Source organism: Salmo salar, chromosome 15 (assembly GCF_965601325.2).
Source record: "Salmo salar chromosome 15, fSalSal1, whole genome shotgun sequence".
In the NCBI taxonomy this organism is placed as follows: Eukaryota; Metazoa; Chordata; class Actinopteri; order Salmoniformes; family Salmonidae; genus Salmo; species Salmo salar.
The window spans coordinates 102,524,902-102,547,918 of NC_138305.1; the positions used below are offsets into that span (position 1 = coordinate 102,524,902).

The 23,017-nt window shown below is 42.5% G+C and overlaps 1 protein-coding gene across 3 annotated transcripts in view; it reads right to left on the reverse strand.

Moving 5' to 3' along the window:
* Positions 1–21,279, reverse strand: part of LOC106572727 (cyclic AMP-dependent transcription factor ATF-7) — a 43,874-nt gene extending 22,595 nt beyond the window's left edge. For all 3 annotated transcript variants that reach the window (XM_014147160.3, XM_014147161.3, XM_014147159.3), the window contains exons 1-2: positions 21,183–21,279; positions 7,782–7,853 (exon numbers count right to left, since the gene is read on the reverse strand). In XM_014147160.3, coding sequence (XP_014002635.1) covers positions 7,782–7,853; positions 21,183–21,239 — 129 coding nt within the window. In that variant the 5' untranslated portion in view covers positions 21,240–21,279. The remainder of the gene's footprint in view (positions 1–7,781; positions 7,854–21,182) is intronic.
* Positions 21,280–23,017: the final 1,738 nt, after the last annotated feature.

Genomic DNA, 23,017 nt, shown 5'->3' on the forward strand with positions numbered 1-23,017 from the left:
GAGTGGAGTCTGTAGCTTGTAGTTGTTGTTGGCCAATCATAAGTTATCAAAGCAGCAATAGTCTACAGTCAGTCATAGAGCCTCCACATGTGGCCAAAGTTAGGAGATATCTAATCAGTGGTAGATGGAATTATAAGATAAAGGAGAGGGGGCCTCCCCGGTGGCGCAGTGGTCTAAGGCACTGCATCGCAGTGCTAGCTGTGCCACCAGAGATTCTGGATTCAAGCCCAGGCTCTGTCGCAGCCGGCCGCGACCGGGAAGCCCATGGGGCGGCACACAATTGGCCCAGCGTCGTCCGGGTTAGAGGAGGTTTGGCCGGCAGGGATATCCTTGTCTCATCTTGCACTAGCGACTCCTGTGGCGGGCCGGACGCAGTGCACGCTGACCAGGTCGCTAGGTGTACGGTGTTTCCCCCGACACATTGGTGTGGCTGGCTTCCGGGTTGGATGTGCGTTGTGTCAAGAAGCAGTGCAGCTTGGTTGGGTTGTGTTTCAGAGGACGCATGGGTCTCGACCTTCGCCTCTCCTGAGACCCTACGGTGCGATGAGACAAGACAGTAACTACTACCAATTGGATACCACGAAATTGGGGTGAAAAAGGGTAAAATAAGAAATAAAAACGATAAAGGAGAAGGGTAGGCTACAACGACCAAGAACCAACAGGTAGGCTGCTACTTAATGTTCTGAATGCTCTCTAAGGAACGGGTCTAGCTGTCCTTGGGTCTAGCTGTCCTTGGGTCTAGCTGTCCTTGGGTCTGTTCGGAATGGGACTCTATATTAAATCAAATCATTTATGCATATCGGATCCGGGTGGGAAAGACCCAGGTCCTTTTCAGAATGGGTCCAACTTTTTGGACCCGTGAATACCTCTAGTACATGCGTATGTAGGAGATACTGGAAGCAAGGATTATCATATCTAACAATAAATAGCTAACTGTAAACATGAAGGGAAAAGGCCAGCCTCACATCAGGTTTCCCACAATTGCATAGCCTACATGCCATAGCATGACAGACAGGCCTAGACAAGACCAGGTCTGGACATCAGAGAGCCATGACCTGAATAAAATCACACTTCTGTTCTGTCTGAACAACAACATGGTCTACACACACATTAGAAATGGACAACTGTTGGAGTGTGAGGGTACCACAACACACCCAAAGAGCACCAACACACACTGCGTTTTTTTTAACCCTTTATTTAACTAGGCAAGCCAGTTAAGAACAAATTATTATTTACAATGATGTCCTACCAAAAGGCAAAAGGCCTCCTGCGGGACGGGGGATTAAAAATATAGGACAAAAACACACATCACGACAAGAAAGACACCACAACACTACATAAAGAGAGACACCACAACACTACATAAAGAGAGAGACTACAATACTACATAAAGAGAGACACCACAACACTACATAAAGAGAGAGACATCACAACACTACATAAAGAGAGACATCACAACACTACATAAAGAGAGAGACCACAACACTACATAAAGAGAGACATCACAACACTACATAAAGAGAGAGACATCACAATACTACATAAAGAGAGAGACCACAACACTACATAAAGAGAGACACCACAACACTACATAAAGAGAGACACCACAATACTACATAAAGAGAGAGACCACAACACTACATAAAGAGAGACTACATAAAGAGAGACTACAACACTACATAAAGAGAGACACCACAACACTACATAAAGAGAGACACCACAATACTACATAAAGAGAGAGACCACAACACTACATAAAGAGAGACTACATAAAGAGAGACTACAACACTACATAAAGAGAGACACCACAATACTACATAAAGAGAGAGACTACAACACTACATAAAGAGAGACATCACAACACTACATAAAGAGAGACATCACAACACTACATAAAGAGAGAGACCACAATACTACATAAAGAGAGAGACCACAATACTACATAAAGAGAGAGACATCACAACACTACATAAAGAGAGAGACATCACAACACTACATAAAGAGAGACATCACAACACTACATAAAGAGAGACATCACAACACTACATAAAGAGAGACATCACAACACTACATAAAGAGAGACATCACAACACTACATAAAGAGAGACATCACAACACTACATAAAGAGAGACATCACAACACTACATAAAGAGAGACATCACAACACTACATAAAGAGAGAGACCACAACACTACATAAAGAGAGACATCACAACACTACATAAAGAGAGAGACCACAACACTACATAAAGAGAGACATCACAACACTACATAAAGAGAGACCACAACACTACATAAAGAGAGACACTACATGAAGAGAGACATCACAACACTACATAAAGAGAGAGACCACAACACTACATAAAGAGAGACACCACAACACTACATAAAGAGAGACACCACAATACTACATAAAGAGAGACACCACAACACTACATAAAGAGAGACATCACAACACTACATAAAGAGAGACATCACAACACTACATAAAGAGAGACATCACAACACTACATAAAGAGAGACATCACAACACTACATAAAGAGAGACATCACAACACTACATAAAGAGAGACATCACAACACTACATAAAGAGACCACAACACTACATAAAGAGAGACATCACAACACTACATAAAGAGAGACATCACAACACTACATAAAGAGAGACATCACAACACTACATAAAGAGACCACAACACTACATGAAGAGAGACACCACAACACTACATAAAGAGAGACATCACAACACTACATAAAGAGAGACATCACAACACTACATAAAGAGACCACAACACTACATGAAGAGAGACACCACAACACTACATAAAGAGAGACACCACAATACTACATAAAGAGAGACACCACAACACTACATAAAGAGAGAGACCACAACACTACATAAAGAGAGACATCACAACACTACATAAAGAGAGACATCACAACACTACATAAAGAGAGAAACCACAATACTACATAAAGAGAGACATCACAACACTACATAAAGAGAGAGACCACAACACTACATAAAGAGAGACACCACAACACTACATAAAGAGAGACACCACAACACTACATAAAGAGAGAGACACCACAATACTACATAAAGAGAGACACCACAACACTACATAAAGAGAGACACCACAACACTACATAAAGAGAGAGACCACAATACTACATAAAGAGAGACACCACAACACTACATAAAGAGAGACACCACAACACTACATAAAGAGAGAGACCACAACACTACATAAAGAGAGACTCCACAACACTACATAAAGAGAGACTCCACAACACTACATAGAGACTCCACAACACTACATAAAGAGAGACTCCACAACACTACATAAAGAGACTCCACAACACTACATAAAGAGACTCCACAACACTACATAAAGAGACTCCACAACACTACATAAAGAGACTCCACAACACTACATAAAGAGAGAGACCACAATACTACATAAAGAGAGACATCACAACACTACATAAAGAGAGACTCCACAACACTACATAAAGAGAGAGACCACAATACTACATAAAGAGAGACATCACAACACTACATAAAGAGAGACTCCACAACACTACATAAAGAGAGACTCCACAACACTACATAAAGAGAGACTCCACAACACTACATAAAGAGAGACTCCACAACACTACATAAAGAGAGACTCCACAACACTACATAAAGAGAGACTCCACAACACTACATAAAGAGAGACTCCACAACACTACATAAAGAGACACCACAACACTACATAAAGAGAGACACCACAACACTACATAAAGAGAGACACCACAACACTACATAAAGAGAGACACCACAATACTACATAAAGAGAGAGACCACAATACTACATAAAGAGAGAGACATCAACACTACATAAAGAGAGAGACATCACAACACTACATAAAGAGAGAGAGCACAATACTACATAAAGAGAGACACCACAACACTACATAAAGAGAGACACCACAACACTACATAAAGAGAGAGACCACAACACTACATAAAGAGAGACATCACAACACTACATAAAGAGAGAGACCACAACACTACATAAAGAGAGAGACATCACAATACTACATAAAGAGAGAGACTACAACACTACATAAAGAGAGAGACCACAACACTACATAAAGAGAGAGACCACAACACTACATAAAGAGAGAGACATCACAATACTACATAAAGAGAGACACCACAACACTACATAAAGAGAGACACCACAACACTACATAAAGAGAGACATCACAACACTACATAAAGAGAGAGACCACAACACTACATAAAGAGAGAGACCACAACACTACATAAAGAGAGAGACATCACAATACTACATAAAGAGAGACACCACAACACTACATAAAGAGAGACAACACAACACTACATAAAGAGAGACTCCACAACACTACATAAAGAGAGACATCACAACACTACATAAAGAGAGACATCACAACACTACATAAAGAGAGAGACCACAACACTACATAAAGAGAGACATCACAACACTACATAAAGAGAGACACCACAACACTACATAAAGAGAGACACCACAACACTACATAAAGAGAGACACCACAATACTACATAAAGAGAGAGACCACAATACTACATAAAGAGAGACACCACAACACTACATAAAGAGAGAGACCACAACACTACATAAAGAGAGAGACTTATAACAACAGCATAGCATGGCAACACCACATGACAACAACAACAACATGGTAGCAGCACAACATGGCAGCAGCACAACATGGCAGCAGCACAACATGGCAGCAGCACAACATGGCAGCAGCACAACATGGCAGCAACAACATGGCAGCAACAACATGGCAGCAACACAACATGGTAGAAGCACAAACATTACTGGGCACAGACAACAGCACAAAGGGCAAGAAGGTAGAGACAACAATACATCACGCAAAGCAGACACAACTGTCTGTTGTGTTGCTTTGATGATACACACAATTAAAAAATACTATTAAAAATGGCAAGTCTGCTAGAGAGGCTAGAGTAGATCGTGTTCATTCAACCAAATCTCAAAACACATCCTGTAACTTTTATCTAAACATCCATTTTACTGTCCTTTTTCCTTTCTTGTCTCTTAAGTAATAAATTAATAATGTCAATAAATGAAATATGTAATATCATCATTGTCCTTACGTAAGCAAGTCAAGTAGAATCTAAACTCTGTGATGGTAACTGACAGTCTAATCTAAACTCTGTGATGGTAACTGACAGTCTAATCTAAACTCTGTTATGGTAACTGACAGTCTAATCTAAACTCTGTGATGGTAACTGACAGTCGAGTCCCTGAAGGTTTCTAAGAGGATTAATGGGCAAACAACAAGAGATAAATGTTTCATTCCAGACACATGTTGTTGTCTGCGTGTGTCTGCGGTAATCGCTTGAATTGTCTAACCACGCCTGAGGACAACACTAATGATCTTTTATTTAATAAGGTAGGAGGTAATAACCTTACTGATTTGGAATTACATTTCCTCAACACTCATCTGTCGTCTTCAAGCTGTCCGCAGTAAAACACGTGGTAAAGCCTGCCGGTACAATTATGATGCTGTTATAAGCATGTTAAAACCTTTTTAATGTTTCCTAATGAGGCTTATAAGTCATGTCATCAGTAGCCAAACAGGGAAGAAGCAGAGATATCCCTATGAGCAAAAGATATTGAAAAGGACGTTGAAAATACATATTTAACTCATTGTCTTCACTGGGATTGTACTATAATGTAAATGTACTGTAATGTAACATTGTACCAGGCTTTAAAACATCTAATCCATCCTAACACCTTTGGACAGAGTACAGCAATAGACATTTAGTGCCAAGCTGAGTCACTATGGATCTCTAACCTCTGCAGGCTGCAGAAGTGAGACAGAAACAGGTTGAAAAATGTGTCATCTGTGCTGCCTGCTGCCTATGACTCACTGGCTGGCTGGCTGGCTGGGAGACAACACCTTGCCAGCATTGTATCACAACACCGCTCGGCTAGAGGTATTTCTCAGTGATCAGTGTATTGGCCATCTGGGCTCTCATAGAGAAACAGAAGCTTCAGAGAGACCCATGTTGACTAGCTAGCCATCACTATATATCAGTGTGTGTGTGTGTGTGGGTGGCCTGGATGGCAGTGTGCTGCGTTGTCCATGTGGTCTCTTACAAAGAAAACGAATTGCATTAGATACATCCGCATTGTTTCACAACAGCGCTAGCTGCACTATCAGACAGTGTGATCAGTGTTTGCAGTGTTATTGTCCATGTGTGCGCTCAATAACAGAAGTGGAACAGACCTAGTGTGATCACAGATGTGTTTGTACTCTCTTGCCAACTCAGTGTCACTGCAAACATGATAGTTTCACAAGGAGTCGGCAAAAGAACAAACAGACCGACAAAAGAAACATGTTGTCCATGTGGACACTGTCAGTGGCAGCAGAGCTAAATGAGTGTCTACTCTCTACCGATGTTCCACTCCACTGTAATGGGAAATGTCCTTCATTTCAGTATGAGTACAGTGTTTCTCCTAGGATTTCTTTCAGCAGCGGTGGCAAAACTAGCGCAGGGGAGGGGGGCCCTCCTCTCAGCTGCAGAGACAATTTTACTGTTCTAAAGCTAATTTCCTGCAATTCTATCAATTTTGCCATGGGGCTGAGAGAAAATATGCAGTTTTAAAGTAACTGTCCAGTGAAAATCGGACTTTAAAAAAAGTTGATATTCCGTTAACTCATTCCTATATAATGTTGACGACTCGTCATATGCTCTTATTTGTGGCCAAAGCATAAATTGGGGGGGGGGGGCTCAAACTTGCATCTTCAAAAATGCTTGCTATTTCCTCATTAAGTATGATGTCATACTCCTGAGGATGATCTGGCCAATCAACGGTCTACTTGTGTTAATATTTTAAATTACCGGTATACGCCCACACATTCTATTGTTGGGTTATGCCGACACCAGACAAGCTGAATTAAGCTTCTTAATAATTTTTTGAAAGGAAAACTATTTCCCTCATATTCTAAGTAATTATAGCTCATATTTCATAGGAATCTGGAAACACTGGACAGTTACTTTAAAGCTAATTTCCTGCAATTCTACACATTTTGCCATGGCTTATGCCGTGTTCTTACGCTATCTGAGTGACTCAAACATTATGACAAAATCAACAGGGGCCCCATGTCATGACATTTTGGGAATTTTAGATTCTCCCAGACTGTCTATTTTTTTTTCTGGTGGTTGTTAGTTGTCGAAAAATATAAACAAATCCATAATCTTTTCTACATACTTTATATCTGGTTTTAGTCATTTAAGTTTACACTGAAAATGTTTTACCATCCCAAATTATTATTCATGAATATAGGGGAAACACTGGAGTTCAGTACCACCAACACCATCTGTTTCAACTTTCCAGTCAACGGAGGACTCGGACTCAAAATAGAGAGTTATTCCAGTCAACGCAGGACTCGGACTCAAAATAGAGAGTTATTCCAGTCAACGGAGGACTCGGACTCAAAATAGAGAGTTATTCCAGTCAACTGCCAGACAGCAAAATACACAAACAAGTACAGTACAACCGCAAAACACACACAGACTGAAATCAACTGAAATCCAACCTAAATTAGGATAATCACTAGTCTATAGAAATTCCACTGATTAACTGCCACAAACAGTAAAACATACAAACACTAGCACACAGGTAAAACCGAACTCAGAAACAGACACTGAACACACCTGAAACTCAAGACAAGGTAGAGGTAGATGGCTTACCTGTCCACAGCCGGGAGCGTTGCACACAAAAGGCCGGTCGTCCCCCATCTTTGCAAAGAGCTTGCAATGTAACTGTGGGAGAGGAGAAGAGAACATTGTTGTCATTTATTTTTTTCCCCTCAAATCGGTTCTGTTGGTCCTCCAGTAGGCTAGTCCAGAAAACAACAAAGCAGAGATACTGCTGTTCTGCTGGTAGGCTAGCTGTAGTCAGAGCAGCCAGGATGTTCTGCTGGTAGGCTAGCTGTAGTCAGAGCAGCCAGGATGTTCTGCTGGAAGGCTAGCTGTAGTCAGAGCAGCCAGGATGTTCTGCTGGTAGGCTAGCTGTAGTCAGAGCAGCCAGGATGTTCTGCTGGTAGGCTAGCTGTAGTCAGAGCAGCCAGGATGTTCTGCTGGTAGGCTAGCTGTAGTCAGAGCAGCCAGGATGTTCTGCTGGTAGGCTAGCTGTAGTCAGAGCAGCCAGGATGGTCTGCTGGTAGGCTAGATGTAGTCAGAGCAGCCAGGATGTTCTGCTGGTAGGCTAGATGTAGTATATACAGTTGAAGTCAGAAGTTTACATACACCTTAGCCAAATACATTTAAACTCAGTTTTTCACAATTCCTGACATTTAATCCTAGTATAAATTACCTGTCTTAGGTCAGATAGGATCACCACTTTATTTTAAGAATGTGAAATGTCAGAATAATAGTAGAGAGAATTCTTTATTTCAGCTTTTATTTCTTTCATCACATTCCCAGTGGGTCAGAAGTTTACATACACTCAATTAGTATTTGGTAGCATTGCCTTTAAATTGTTTAACTTGGGTCAAACATTTCAGGTAGCTTTCCACAAGCTTCCCACAATAAGTTGGTTGAATTCTGGCCCATTCCTCCTGACAGAGCTGGTGTAACTGAGTCAAGTTTGTAGGCCTCCTTGCTCGCACACACTTTTTCAGTTCTGACCACAAATGTTCTATAGGATTGAGGTCAGGACTTTGTGATGGCCACTCCAATACCTTGACTTTGTTGTCCTTAAGCCATTTTGCCACAACTTTGGAAGTATGCTTGGGGTCATTGTCCATTTGGAAGACCCATTTGCGACCAAGCTTTAACTTCCTGACTGATGTCTTGAGATGTTGCTTCAATATATCCACATAATTGTCCTTCCTCATGATGCCATCTATTTTGTGAAGTGCACCAGTCCCTCCTGCAGCAAAGCACCCCCAGCTATCTAGCTACACATACATACCATTACATTACATAAATAGCTAGCATATACATGTATGCATAAATATATATGATAGCTAGCATATAATGGCATATTCCATATATATATATATATATAAATAAATATATAAATAATCACACATACATGTATATGCTAGCTATCAATCTATATCAGTATATGCTTGCTAGCTATTTTTATATCTATCTATCTATCTATCTATCTATATATTGCTAAAAAAATAAAGGGAACACTTAAACAACACAATGTAACTCCAAGTCAATCACACTTCTGTGAAATCAAACTGTCCACTTAGGAAGCAACACTGATTGACAATACATTTCACATGCTGTTGTGCAAATGGAATAGACAATAGGTGGAAATTATAGGCAATTAGCAAGACACCCCCAATAAAGGAGTGGTTCTGCAGGTGGGGACCACAGACCACTTCTCAGTTCCTATGCTTCCTGGCTGATGTTTTGGTCACTTTTGAATGCTGGCGGTGCTTTCACTCTAGTGGTAGCATGAGACGGAGTCTACAACCCACACAAGTGGCTCAGGTAGTGCAGCTCATCCAGGATGGCACATCAATGCGAGCTGTGGCAAGAAGGTTTGCTGTGTCTGTCAGGGAGGAGATCCCTCAGGAGACCATCCCCCACCTCATCAGGAGCATGCCCAGGCGTTGTAGGGAGGTCATACAGGCACGTGGAGGCCACACACACTACTGAGCCTCATTTTGACTTGTTTTAAGGACATTACATCAAAGTTGGATCAGCCTGTAGTGTGGTTTTCCACTTTAATTTTGAGTGTGACTCCAAATCCAGACCTCCATGGGTTGATAAATTGGATTTCGATTGATTATTTTTGTGTGATTTTGTTGTCAGCACATTCAACTATGTAAAGAAAAAAGTATTTAATAAGATTATTTTTCATTCAGATCTAGGATGTGTTGTTTAATTGTTCCCTTTATTCTTTATGAGCAGTTATTATATATATATATATATATATATATATATATAAATATATAAATAAATAAATATATATACATATATATACACACACACACACACACACACACACACACACACACACACACACACACACACACACACACACACACACACACACACACACACACACACACCAGTATATGCCACAGTGCAGTGTAACCACAGTGTAGCCAACTGTACACATTGCTACATTGCCTAGTACCTGTCTTAAAACCTTTTATAGACCACTAGTTTTATTAGCACTTATGATCAAGTGGGACAGATAATAACCTACAATGGGTGGGCCACTTTCCAGTATTGAAGTCAGTCCATGTTTCATCTCTCCCTCTCCCCCTAGTCCGATGTTCTCTCCCAACTCTGACACCAGTTACTCATCCTGAGCCAAGCAGCCAACATGATTTCAGCAGCCTGCCCTGCCCTGCCGTCCACTCACAAGAGAAGCTCAAGGCAGACTCAGACTATCATGCGGTCAGGGCTGGGTGTAATATTAACCACTATGTGTCTCTCTTCCTTTCCGTCTCTCTCTCCCTCTCACGCTCTCTGCTTAATTTACTAATGAAAAAAAAGGAATGGCTTCATGTTGACTGGCACATCCCTTCTCAGTGAGATCAAAGGAGGAAACAGAACACATACAAAAATCATTCTGAACAGACCCCACAGGCTGTGATTGTGTCCCAAATGGCACCCTATTCCATATATAGTGCACTACTTTTGCGCAGCCAGCTCTGATCAAAAGTAGCACACTATGTAGGGAACAGGGTGCCATTTGTGTTGCAGAAGCCTGTCTGTGGAGCAGAGAGCAACGAGCCAATACAACAGGCCCGTGTCAGGTCTCTCTCACTGCTCACACTAAAACACAATCCTCTGGGTCTATTTGGGCAGAGATGTGCGAGTTCAGTCCATCGACACACAACATACACCAGCAACTCGTTATAGTCAGGGTGTGGACTAACTGGCTGTGTGTGTGTGTGTGTGTGTGTGTGTGTGTGTGTGTGTGTGTGTGTGTGTGTGTGTGTGTGTGTGTGTGTGTGTGTGTGTGTGTGTGTGTGTGTGTGTGTGTGTGTGTGTGTGTGTGAGCAAATCCTCTGCGGGGAGGCAACATCTGGAAGGAGCAAGAGAAAGGAAGCTGGTTAACTTGATTTAGGCCAAGTTTGCCCTGGTACAATGGAAGCAAATGGAACAGTTACAGTGACAAACTCCCAAGCTAAATCAAGCACACCCCAAATACTTGAAAAAGTATTTGACACATTTGCCTATGTATTTGACATTATGGTCGGATTCAAAAACCTAACACACACATCGATCAATTTCATTCTATCCATTTCAGACAGGGGATCCATCCATGTGAGAACCTCAGTCAGTCCACCCATTTTTTTAAACCTCCATTCATCCAAGGTGACATGGAAATATCTGCCAGGCAAGTAGGCCTTATTCCAGTCACGCTCTCTGAGCCTGCCGGGCCAGTGGGCCTTATTCCAGTCACTCTCTCTGAGCCTGCCGGGCCAGTGGGCCCTAATCCAGTCACGCTCTCTGAGCCTGCCGGGCCAGTGGGCCTTATTCCAGTCACGCTCTCTGAGCCTGCCGGGCCAGTGGGCCTTATTCCAGTCACGCTCTCTGAGCCTGCCGGGCCAGTGGGCCTTATTCCAGTCACGCTCTCTGAGCCTGCCGGGCCAGTGGGCCTTATTCCAGTCACGCTCTCTGAGCCTGCCGGGCCAGTGGGCCTTATTCCAGTCACTCTCTCTGAGCCTGCCGGGCCAGTGGGCCCTATTCTAGTCACTCTCTCTGAGCCTGCCGGGCCAGTGGGCCTTATTCCAGTCACTCTCTCTGAGCCTGCCGGGCCAGTGGGCCTTATTCCAGTCACTCTCTCTGAGCCTGCCGGGCCAGTGGGCCCTAATCCAGTCACTCTCTCTGAGCCTGCCGGGCCAGTGGGCCCTATTCTAGTCACTCTCTCTGAGCCTGCCGGGCCAGTGGGCCTTATTCCAGTCACTCTCTCTGAGCCTGCCGGGCCAGTGGGCCTTATTCCAGTCACTCTCTCTGAGCCTGCCGGGCCAGTGGGCCCTAATCCAGTCACTCTCTCTGAGCCTGCCGGGCCAGTGGGCCCTAATCCAGTCACTCTCTCTGAGCCTGCCGGGCCAGTGGGCCCTAATCCAGTCACTCTCTCTGAGCCTGCCGGGCCAGTGGGCCCTAATCCAGTCACTCTCTCTGAGCCTGCCGGGCCAGTGGGCCCTAATCCAGTCACTCTCTCTGAGCCTGCCGGGCCAGTGGGCCCTATTCTAGTCACTCTCTCTGAGCCTGCCGGGCCAGTGGGCCCTATTCTAGTCACTCTCTCTGAGCCTGCCGGGCCAGTGGGCCCTAATCCAGTCACTCTCTCTGAGCCTGCCGGGCCAGTGGGCCTTATTCCAGTCACTTTCTCTGAGCCTGCCGGGCCAGTAGGCCTTATTCCAGTCACTCTCTCTGAGCCTGCCGGGCCAGTAGGCCTTATTCCAGTCACTCTCTCTGAGCCTGCCGGGCCAGTGGGCCCTATTCTAGTCACTCTCTCAGCCTGCCAGTAGGTCTTATTCCAGTCACTCTCTCTGAGCCTGCCGGGCCAGTGGGCCCTATTCCAGTCACTCTCTCAGCCTGCCAGTAGGTCTTATTCCAGTCACTCTCTCTGAGCCTGCCGGCAATGTCCCCGCCGCTGTTAACTTGGTGTGCGTCCCAAATGGCACCCTATTCCCTAGGTAGTGCACTGCTTTTGACCATGGCCTGTAGGAAACCCATAGGGTTTCTGGTCAGAAGTAGTGTACTACATAAGGGAAGAGGGTGCCATTTGGGATGGAACCTTGGGTTTCTCTGACTCAGCAGGTGTAGCTAGGGGAGCGAGCAGGTCGAGGGCTATAATCAGCCCGAGGGCCGCGGTGTTTGATGCGGCCTGCTAGGAAACTAGCTAAACAAACTGTATTAATAGCCTCTCTCTGCCTGCAGCCAGGGAGCCAGAGGACTCAGGAATCTACTGGGCTAGGAGTTGACAGTGGCAGAGTGGAGTCCGATGGAGATAGCTTGGGGGTGGTGTTGTGTGTGTGTGTGTGTGGTGGTCATGTATTGGTTGACTCACTGACCTACTGTGAGATCAAGTGTATTTGGTAGCTCAAATCAAAATGTATTTGTCACATGCTTCGACGACAACATGTCTAGACTAACAGTGAAATGCTGACATACAGGCCTTTCAAAAACAATGCAGTGAGAAAAATATGGAAACAATGTATAAAGGGATAAATACACAATGAGTAAGAAAACAGCACCTTCAGAAAGTATTCATACCAGTTTACTTATTCCACATCGTTGCGTCATAGCCTGTATTTAAAATTGATTAAATATATGTTTTTCTCACCCATCTACACACAATACCCCATAATGACAAAGTGAAAATATGTTTTTGGAAATTGTAACAAATTTATTGAACATGAAATAATTACATGTACATAAGTATTCACACCTCTTTGCTATGACACTCCAAATTGAGCTCAGGTGCATCCAATTTCCTTTGATCATCCTTGAGATGTCACTACAACTTGATTGTAGTCCACCTGAGGTGAATTCAACTGTTTGGACATGATTAAGAATGAAAAATACCGGTCTATATTAGGTCCCACAGTTAACAGTGCATGTCAGAGCAGAAATAGTACCATGAAATACAAGGCCCTGCCTGTAGATAGAGACTCTTTGGCCTGAATGCAAAGCGCTATGTCTGGAGAAAACCAGGCACAGCTCGTCACCCATCTAACACCATCCCTACCGTGAAGCATGGTGGTGGCAGCAACGTGCTATGGGGATGCTTTTCAGCAGCAGGGACTGGGAGACTGGTAAGGATGGAGGGAATGCAACCAAATACAGGCAAATCCTTGATGAAAACCTGCTTCAGAGTGCAAACGACCTTAGACTAGGGCGAAGATTTACATTCCAAAAGGACAATGACCCCAAGCATACAGCCAAATCAATGCTGGAATAAGAATGTGAAAGTCCTTGAATGGCCCTGCCAAAGCCGACTTGAATTCCATTGACAATCTGTGGACAGGTTTTAAGAATGTTGTTCACCTTCGCTCCCTATCCAATTTAACACAGATTGAGAAAATCTGTTAGGAAGAATGAGAGAAAATCCCCAAAATCCAGATGTGCAAAGCTGATACTGACATACCCAAGACTAGAGGTCGACCGATTATGATTTTTCAACGCCGATACCGATTATTGGAGGACCAAAAAAGCCGATACCGATTAAAAAATATGTAATAATTACAATTACAACAATACTGAATTAACACTTATTTTAACTTAATATAATACATAAATAAAATAAATGTAGTCTAAAATAAATAAATGATCAACTATAATAAATAAATAATGAAACATGTTGAATTTGGTTTAAATAATGCAAAAACAGTGTTGGAGAAGAAAGTAAAAGTGCAATATGTGCCATGTAAAAAAGCTAACGTTTAAGTTCCTTGCTCAGAACATGAGAACATATGAAAGCTTGTGGTTCAATATTCCCAGTTAAGACGTTTTGGGTTGTAGTTATTATGACGCGTCGACTATTTCTCTCTCTACCATTTGTATTTCATATACCTTTGACTATTGGATGTTCTTATAGGCACTTCAGTATTGCCAGCCTAATCTCGGGAGTTGATAGGCTTGAAGTCAAACAGAGCTGTGCATCAAACTTTGATGAGAGCTGCTGGAAAACGCAGTAAAGTGCTGTTTGAATGAATGCTTACGAGCCTGCTGCTGCCTACCACCGCTCAGTCAGACTGCTCTATCAAATCATAGACTTAATTATAATATAATAAACACAGAGAAATAGAAGCCTTAGGTCATTAATATGGTCAAATCCAGAAACTATCATTTCGAAAACAAAACGTTTATTCTTTCAGTGAAATACGGAACCGTTCCGTATTTTATGGAATGGGTGGCAAAAATAAGTCTAAATATTGCTGTTACATTGCACAACCTTCAATGTTATGTCATAATTATGTAAAATTCTGGCAAATTAATTACGGTCTCTGTTAGGAATAAATGGACTTCACACAGTTCGCAACGAGCCAGGCGGCCCAAACTGCTGCATATACCCTAACTCTGCTTGCACTCTTGCGTTCAGCAAGAGAAATGACAAATGTCCCTAGTTAATATTGCCTGAATTTCTTTTAACTACATATGCAGGTTTAAAAAAATATATACTTGTGTATTGATTTTAAGAAAGGCATTGATGTTTATGGTTAGGTACATTTGTGCAACGATCGATTGTGCTTTTTTCGCGAATGCGCTTTTGTTAAATCATCACCCGTTTGTTGAAGTAGGCTGTAATTCGATGATAAATTAACAGGCACCGCATTGATTATATGCAACGGAGGACAAGCTAGTTAACCTAGTAATATCATCAACCATGTGTAGTTAAATAGTGATTATGTGAAGATTGATTTTTTTTTTTTTAATAAAAGATAAATTTAATGCTAGCCAGCAACTTACCTTGGCTCATTGTTGCCACAAGGTCCTTTTGATGCTGCACTTGCGTAACAGGTGGTCAGCCTGCCACGCAGTCTCCTCGTGGATTGCAATGTAATCGGCATCCAAAAAGGCAAATTACCGATTGTTATGAAAACTTGAAATCGGCCCTAATTAAAAATCAGCCATGCCGATTAAATCGGTCGACCTCTACCAAAGACGACTCAAACTTCTAATGGCCAACAAAGGTGATACTACAAAGCACTGACTTGGGGGTGTGATACTTCTGTATTTCATGTGAAGAGTCAAAAGAGTTATTGCAAAGAGGGTCAATGCAGATAGTCCGGGTAGCTATTTAGTGATCTATTTAGTAGTCTTATGGCTTGGGGGTAGAAGCTGTTCAGGGTGCTGTTGGTACCTCACTTGGTGCATCGGTACCACTTGCCGTGTGGTAGCAGAGAGAGCACTCTGACTTGGGTGGCTCGAGTCTGACAATTTTGAAGGCCTTGCAAGACCTCTATACCAGGTGGTGTCAGAGGATGGCAGGGAGCTCGGCCCCAGTGATGTACTGGGCCGTACGCACTACCCTCTGTAGCGCCTTGAGGTTGGATGCCAAGCAGTTGCCCGACCAAGTGGTGATGCAGCCAGTCAAGATGCTCTCAATGGTGCAGTTGTAGAACTTTGAGGATCTGAAGGCCCATGCCAAATCTTTTCAGCCTCCTGAGGAGGAAGAGGCGTAGTCGTGTTGGTCTGTGTGTGGACCATGTTAATTTCTTAGTGATGTGGACACGGAGGAACTTGTAGCTCTCGACCCACTCCACTACAGCCCCTTCGATGCGGATAGTGGCATGCCTGGCCCTCTGTTTCCTGTAGTGCACGATCAGCTCCTTTCTAGCTGACGTTGAGGGAGAGGTTGTTGTCCTGGGACCACACCGCCAGGTCACTGGCCTCTTCTTTATAGGCGGTCCCATCATCGTCGGTGATCAGGCCTACCCCCATCGTGTCGTCAGCAAACGTATTATTTCTATGTTTTTGTCAGCAAACTTAATGGTTTTGGAGTCGTGCGCATCCATGCAGTCATTGGTGAATAGGGAGCACAGGAGGAGACTAAGCACCAGGGGTTGGAACCGGTTCAAGGAACAAAAACGAAAATGGGAAAATAAAATCTTTAGAGGAACATAATCAGAACCGGGAACGAAAATGATGTATATTGTTCCGGAACACAGCCATTGTCTTAAAAGCATGGGAACCGGTTAAAGCTGCAATACGTAACTTTTTGGGCAACCTGACCATATCCACATGGAAATGTGATTTATAGATCACAGAGATCATTCTCATTGAAAGCAACACTAAGAAGCGGTAGATCTGTTCTATGTGATCTATAACTACCGAGTTCCAAACTGCCTCTGGAAGCAACGTCAGCACAAGAACTGTTCGTCGGGAGCTTCATGAAATGGATTTCCATGGCCGAGCGGTCGCACACAAGCCTAAAATCACCATGCAAAATGCCAAGCGTTGGCTGGAGTGGTGTAAAGCTCGCTGCCATTGGACTGGAGCAGTGGAAACGCGTGCTCTGGAGTGATGAATCACACTTCACCATCTGGCAGTCCGACAGACAAATCTGGGTTTGGCGGATGCCAGGAGAACGCTACCTGCCCCAATGCATAGTGCCAACTGTAAGTTTGGTGGACGAAGAATAATGGTCTGGGGTGGTTTTTCATGGTTCGGGCTAGGTCCCTTAGTTCCAGTGAATGGAAATTGTAATGCTACAGCATACAATGACATTCTAGACAATTCTGTGCTTCCAACTTTGTGGCAGGTTTGGGGAAGGCCCTTTCCTGTTTCAGCATGGCAATGCCCTCCTGCACAAAGCGAGGTCCATACAGAAATGGTTTTCCGAGATCGGTGTGGAAAAACTTGACTGGCCTGCACAGAGCCCGGACCCCAACGAACACCTTTGTGATGAATTGGAACGCTGACTGAGAGCCAGGCCTAATCGCCCAACATCAGTGCCCGACCTCACTAATGCTCTTGTGGCTGAATGGAAGCAAGTCTTCCTCAGCAATGTTCCACCATCTAGTGGAACGCCTTCCCAGAAGAGTGGAGACTGTTATAGCAGCAAAGTGGGGACCAACTCCATATTAAAGCCTATGATTTTGGAATGAGATGTTCGACGAGTAGGTGTCCACATACTTTTGGTCATTATAGTGCATTACAGACTGGGTCAGGGAGAAGTTTAAAATGTAAGTGAAGACACCTGCCAGCTGGTCAACGCATGCTCTGAATACACCTCCAGGTAATCCATCTGGCCCCGCGGGATTGTGAATATTAACCTGTTTAAAAGGTCCTACTCACATCGGCTACGGAGAGCGAGATTACACAGTCGTGCAGAACTGCTGATGCTCTCATGCAGGGTTCAGTGTTACTTGCCTCGAAGCGAGCATAGAAAGGATTTAGCTCGTCTTGTAGGCTTGCGTCACTGGACAGCTCGCGGCTGAGTTTTTCTTTGTAATCTGTGATAGTTTGCAAGCCTTGCCAGATCCGACTCGATCTTAGTCCTGTATTGATGCTATGCCTGTTTGATGGCTCGTCGGAGGGTCGTAAAAGGATTTCTTATAAACGTCTGCATTAGTGTCCTGCTTCTTGAAAGAGGAAGCCTTTAGTTCAGTGTGGATGTTGCCTGTAATCTATGTTTTTTGGTTGGGATATGGAAGTACGGTCACTGTGTGGACGGTGTCGTCAATGCACTTATTAATAAAGCCGGTGACTGACGTGATTAACTCCTCAAAGCTATCGGATGATTCCCGGAACATTTCCAGTCTGTGCTAGCGAAGCAATCCTGTAACTTAGCATCCGCTTCATCTGACCACTTCCGTATTGAATGCGTCAAGGGTAGATCCTGTTTGAGTTTTTGCTTGTAAGCAGGAATCAGGAGGATAGAGTTATGATCAGATTTGCCACAGGGAGGGCGAGGGAGAGCCTGGTATGCGTTTCTGTGTGTTGAGTAGGCCTAAAGGTGATCTAGAGTTGTGTTGCCTCCAGTTTCACAGGTGACATGCTTGTAAAAATGAGTTAAAACAGATTTCAGTTTTCCTGCATTAAAAATCACCAGTTTGTTCTATACAGATTGTACGTTCGCCAACAAAGAGGGCAAAGGCGGTCTAGATGCTCAGACTTAGTAGTATGAAGTAGAAATCTTCATCCAAATCAAGGTTAGTGATCTCTGTTCTGATGTCCAGAAGCAGTTTTCAATCATAGGAAATTATGGCAGAAAGATTATGTAAAAAAAAAAACCCATCAAGATCAGCGTAAAAAAACACAAAATAGCAGAATTGGTCAGGCAGCTATCCACTACAGTGCCATCTTTAGGCCATCTTTAGCTCACAGGACAGGCGAGGTGCTGCCTGAGGTGAAACCCTGTGAGGGTTAAACTTACAAGCTTCAATGACGTGCCAATATGCATGTCTGTAACCCAAGTGAAACTGAGTATTGGTCAATGGAAAATGGATCAAATGAAATTCTGTATGCGCGTCTGCATAACTGCCCAGGTCTTTAAGCTAAATCCATGGCAGAGCAGATAGACAACAGGGATCCAGTGCTGTTTTTCTGCAATTAAACTGGAACCACTTGATGTCTATTTATAAGATGGATCATCGGCTTTTACAAGGATGGCAATGTGTTGGCTGGCCCAAGTTGTTTTGATGCTATAACTACAACGTTTAAACAATACAGACTAGGCCAATAACCGAGACATTTGATATCAGTGTTATGAACAACTGGTAGGCTGCATTTGGCCTATGAACTTTAAGGTTGATTTAACACCCTGTATCTAGTATAGAGTAGACTGGACGGAAAGAACATGAAATCTTAGCGTGGGATCCAAATGGAGCAATTGAAAACAATGGTGAATCGGAGCAATGGTGAAACGAAGCATTAAAAGTGGTGTACAAACCCTAGAGCATGAAACCCACCTGCCATGTACTGCTGTCTCTTATTCCTCTTCACACTTTCATGGATCAATACATAAGTATAAATCCAATAGAGAAAAGTATATAATGTATGAAATGTTACATATTGTGTTAGTAGTTTAATTCCTAAACGCTTAGGGACGGGCATGAGTTATTCAAACGAATGTCCAAGCTCAATCTTTAACCAGAGATCACATATTTGGTGGAATGCGCTTTGTGGCTGCCCGAACGGGAATGGATCTTAAATCAGAAGCTAATGACCTAAATTCCCATGTAAAGATGAGATTTCCCCCCAGCCAAACATAATGTTGGTGATGAAAGCTAGGCTTGGAGATGCATAGAAGGACATTCACCAGCTCACATTACAACACTACAGATATCTGCTTTTATTGACAGCTTTTTTGTTTTTTTTCTTCAGTTTATTTTTAGTAAATACTTTCTTAACACTTTTCACTGTAAGGTCTACACCTGTTGTATTTGGCGCATTTGACAAATAAGATTTGATTTCTTTACTAACTTAGTAGACGACCAAACAAATACTTGTGAATGTAGGCATCACAGAACCCCACAAGGTAATGACAACAAATTATAGTAGTCAACTGTGAAATAGCTTCAATGATGGCAGAAAAATAGATATATATTATTAATGTGTAAATATTAATCGATATGTATTAATATATAAATATTCTCATTATCTTAGAGGATGAGATGTCAAAGTAATAGTTGTACATTATAATCATATTTATATTTGTCAATGTTATTTACGGCATATTCAACAGCGTTTAATATATTACCTTCAACAGTTTTATCTTGTAATCAAGCCATCAATGTGACTTACTACATTTAAGAACCGTATTATAAATATATAGCTGACGTTAAAGTCCCAACTGGCAATAGGATGAAGGAGATGTTGAGGAATTTGAATCACCTCGAAAATATATTTATAATCAGGTAGCTATTGTGTTGCATTGGTGTACTGAAACTTACTGTAAGTGATTATTTCAGCTAGAAACACATGTTGTATGGATTTCTTATGATTGTGATTAAGAAAACGTCTAGTTGGTTAAAAAAGTATGAACTTGTATTTTTAAGAAGCAGAATCCCGATTACTTTTGCTAAAAGTTGAAACCTTCAGACTGGTAGCTGAGACCGGAGAACCCTTTTTGCGCACAAGCCATGCCTTTTCCCGCACGAAACCGCCTTTTCTTTTCAATTATTGGGTAGAGACATGTTAATCAGCACCCACTCGTTACCCTATCGCTCAGTGAACTGTCAATCACTTCTGATAGAACAATGTGATTGGTTCATGATGATTCCCCTCATAATATGGGAGATTTCATAAACTACATCTTTCCCAGTGCCAACTTTGAACAGGCCGCTACCACCGTCAGGGAAAAGCAATGTGCAGTAATAAAACCTCAACAACAACGAACTTCATGCATGACAACAGGAGCACGTCATACAACCGTGCAGTGCTAATAAATCATTAGTTGACACTTTATTTTGCTAACTGCTAACCAACTTGTTAGCTTAGAGCAAGCTAAAGTAGGTAGGCTGGCACTCGAGTGCGAGCGAGAAAGACAGACCACAACAGTTTTGTCAACTTATTGGCCACTCAGATTTCATGGCCGACAACATTAGAAAAACGAACACACTAACTCTTAACGACGTTCAATAATTATGTCACATTTTCAACGGAATTACATATGGATTGTACATTTTCACAATAATATACTGTTTATAAACTCACCTTTGCGCTCCTCTCCCTCTCTTCTGGAATTTGACACTCCCCTCCTCCCTGAATCATCGCGAGGTTCTACCTACGTCAGTCTTCATAAACTCATATCAAAGACAGTACAGTATGAAGATAGGCAGAAACTGCTTCTCCAATAGAAATCCCCGATAACTCACGGTGGCGTTGGCCAGCTAAGCGCATGCGCAAAATCTCTTGCGCCAAACTGCGCATGTGCAACCCGTCAACTCAAATGTACTCCTTCAATATAAAGTTGTTTTTGACGAAAATAAAATGTGCAGTTTGCCACTTTTACGAGGTTGGGATAATACTATGTTCAACTACTTAAGACATTCGCTTGAATCTAGGTTGTGCCTTTAGAGTTCGAGAAAACGAACAACTAAGGAATCATTTTTCACTTCTCAAACCCTAAACCACGACCTGGTCTGCTTGGTCTGTTTCGCAAGCGTTCCCGGAGGTTTCGCGATATCGCGCCTCTGAGTTTAGAAACTCTGTGCCATCTCATTTAAAAAGGCGCTGGAATTTACATTAGAAATACAGTAGGCATGTTATTATAAAAAAACCTTTTTTTTTACATACGCCTACCTTCGTTATTTTGACATTTAGTAGGATGTGCATACAAATGGTATAAACATTTTTCCCATGTTGACTCGTACTGTACCTTGAGTGTCACACAATACTGAGTTCATACATTGCTCATACTCATAACCTCTGACAGCTTTCAAATCAAACAAAAAGGCACCTTTGCATTTGCAGCTGTTTTGGTTACCTTACTAACCAGTCTCTGGGATGTGGTGATGAAATACATGAGTTTTGTCTTTCTCCTTCTAATATTAACTAGATATACATGGGGCTCCCGAGTGGCGCAGCGGCGCAAGGCACTGCAACTCAGTGCTAGAGGCGTCACTACAAACACCCTGGTTCAATTCCAGACTGTATCACAACTGTCCGTGATTGGGAGTCCCAAACGACGGTGCACAATTGGCCCAGCGTCGTCCGGGTTTGGCCGGTGTAGGCCATCATTGTAAATAAGAGTTTGTTCTTAACTGACTTGCCTAGTTAAATAAATAAAAATATACGCTGTCTGTTTCTGGAGAAGAGAATGCAAAGTGTAAAACGTTGTTTGTAATAAATCTAAAGTTAAAGCTAGAAAAGAATATGGTTAAAGTCTATATAATGTATTAGTTTAATGTGTTTTGTTTTCTACCTACCTTATGCACTTTAAAAATATAATACTGTTATTATTATTATTATTATTATTTATTATTATTAATAGAAGCTGGTTGCTGTAAAAAATGGCTGGGTTTTAAATTCTTAATTCAGAACCTTTCACATGAAGCAGGTATATAAAATTCAAGATGCAAAATAACAGACTGGTTAGTCAGTACACTGTACGCTTCCCTCTTTTTTAGAAACCACCAGCAGTGTGTGTTGCTCATCATTATTGCCTAGGTCAAATTCTCTACCCATTTGCTTTGTTAGCCAACTGTTGTTCCCATATTCGGCATCCTGACTAAGCTAGGAGCCTGTGAACAAATAAAACTATGGGCCATGGTCAAAAAAAGTACACAAAAGTGCACTTTAAAGGGAAAAAGGTGCCATTTGGAAAACAGACTGTCTTTTTAATTATGTATTCAGTCCCTAAGATTATGTCTTGCATAAGCACTGCTGTCCTGGCCTGCCTTCAACCCTGGGCATGTGGAGCCACAGAACTAGAATGATTCTAGAACTAAAATGAATCCAGAACTAGAATGCTTATTCTATTTCTATGTATGGATGAGCACTGTTGTGAGGTTTGATGAGGGTGGTTAACTTATCACAATCTTCTGTCA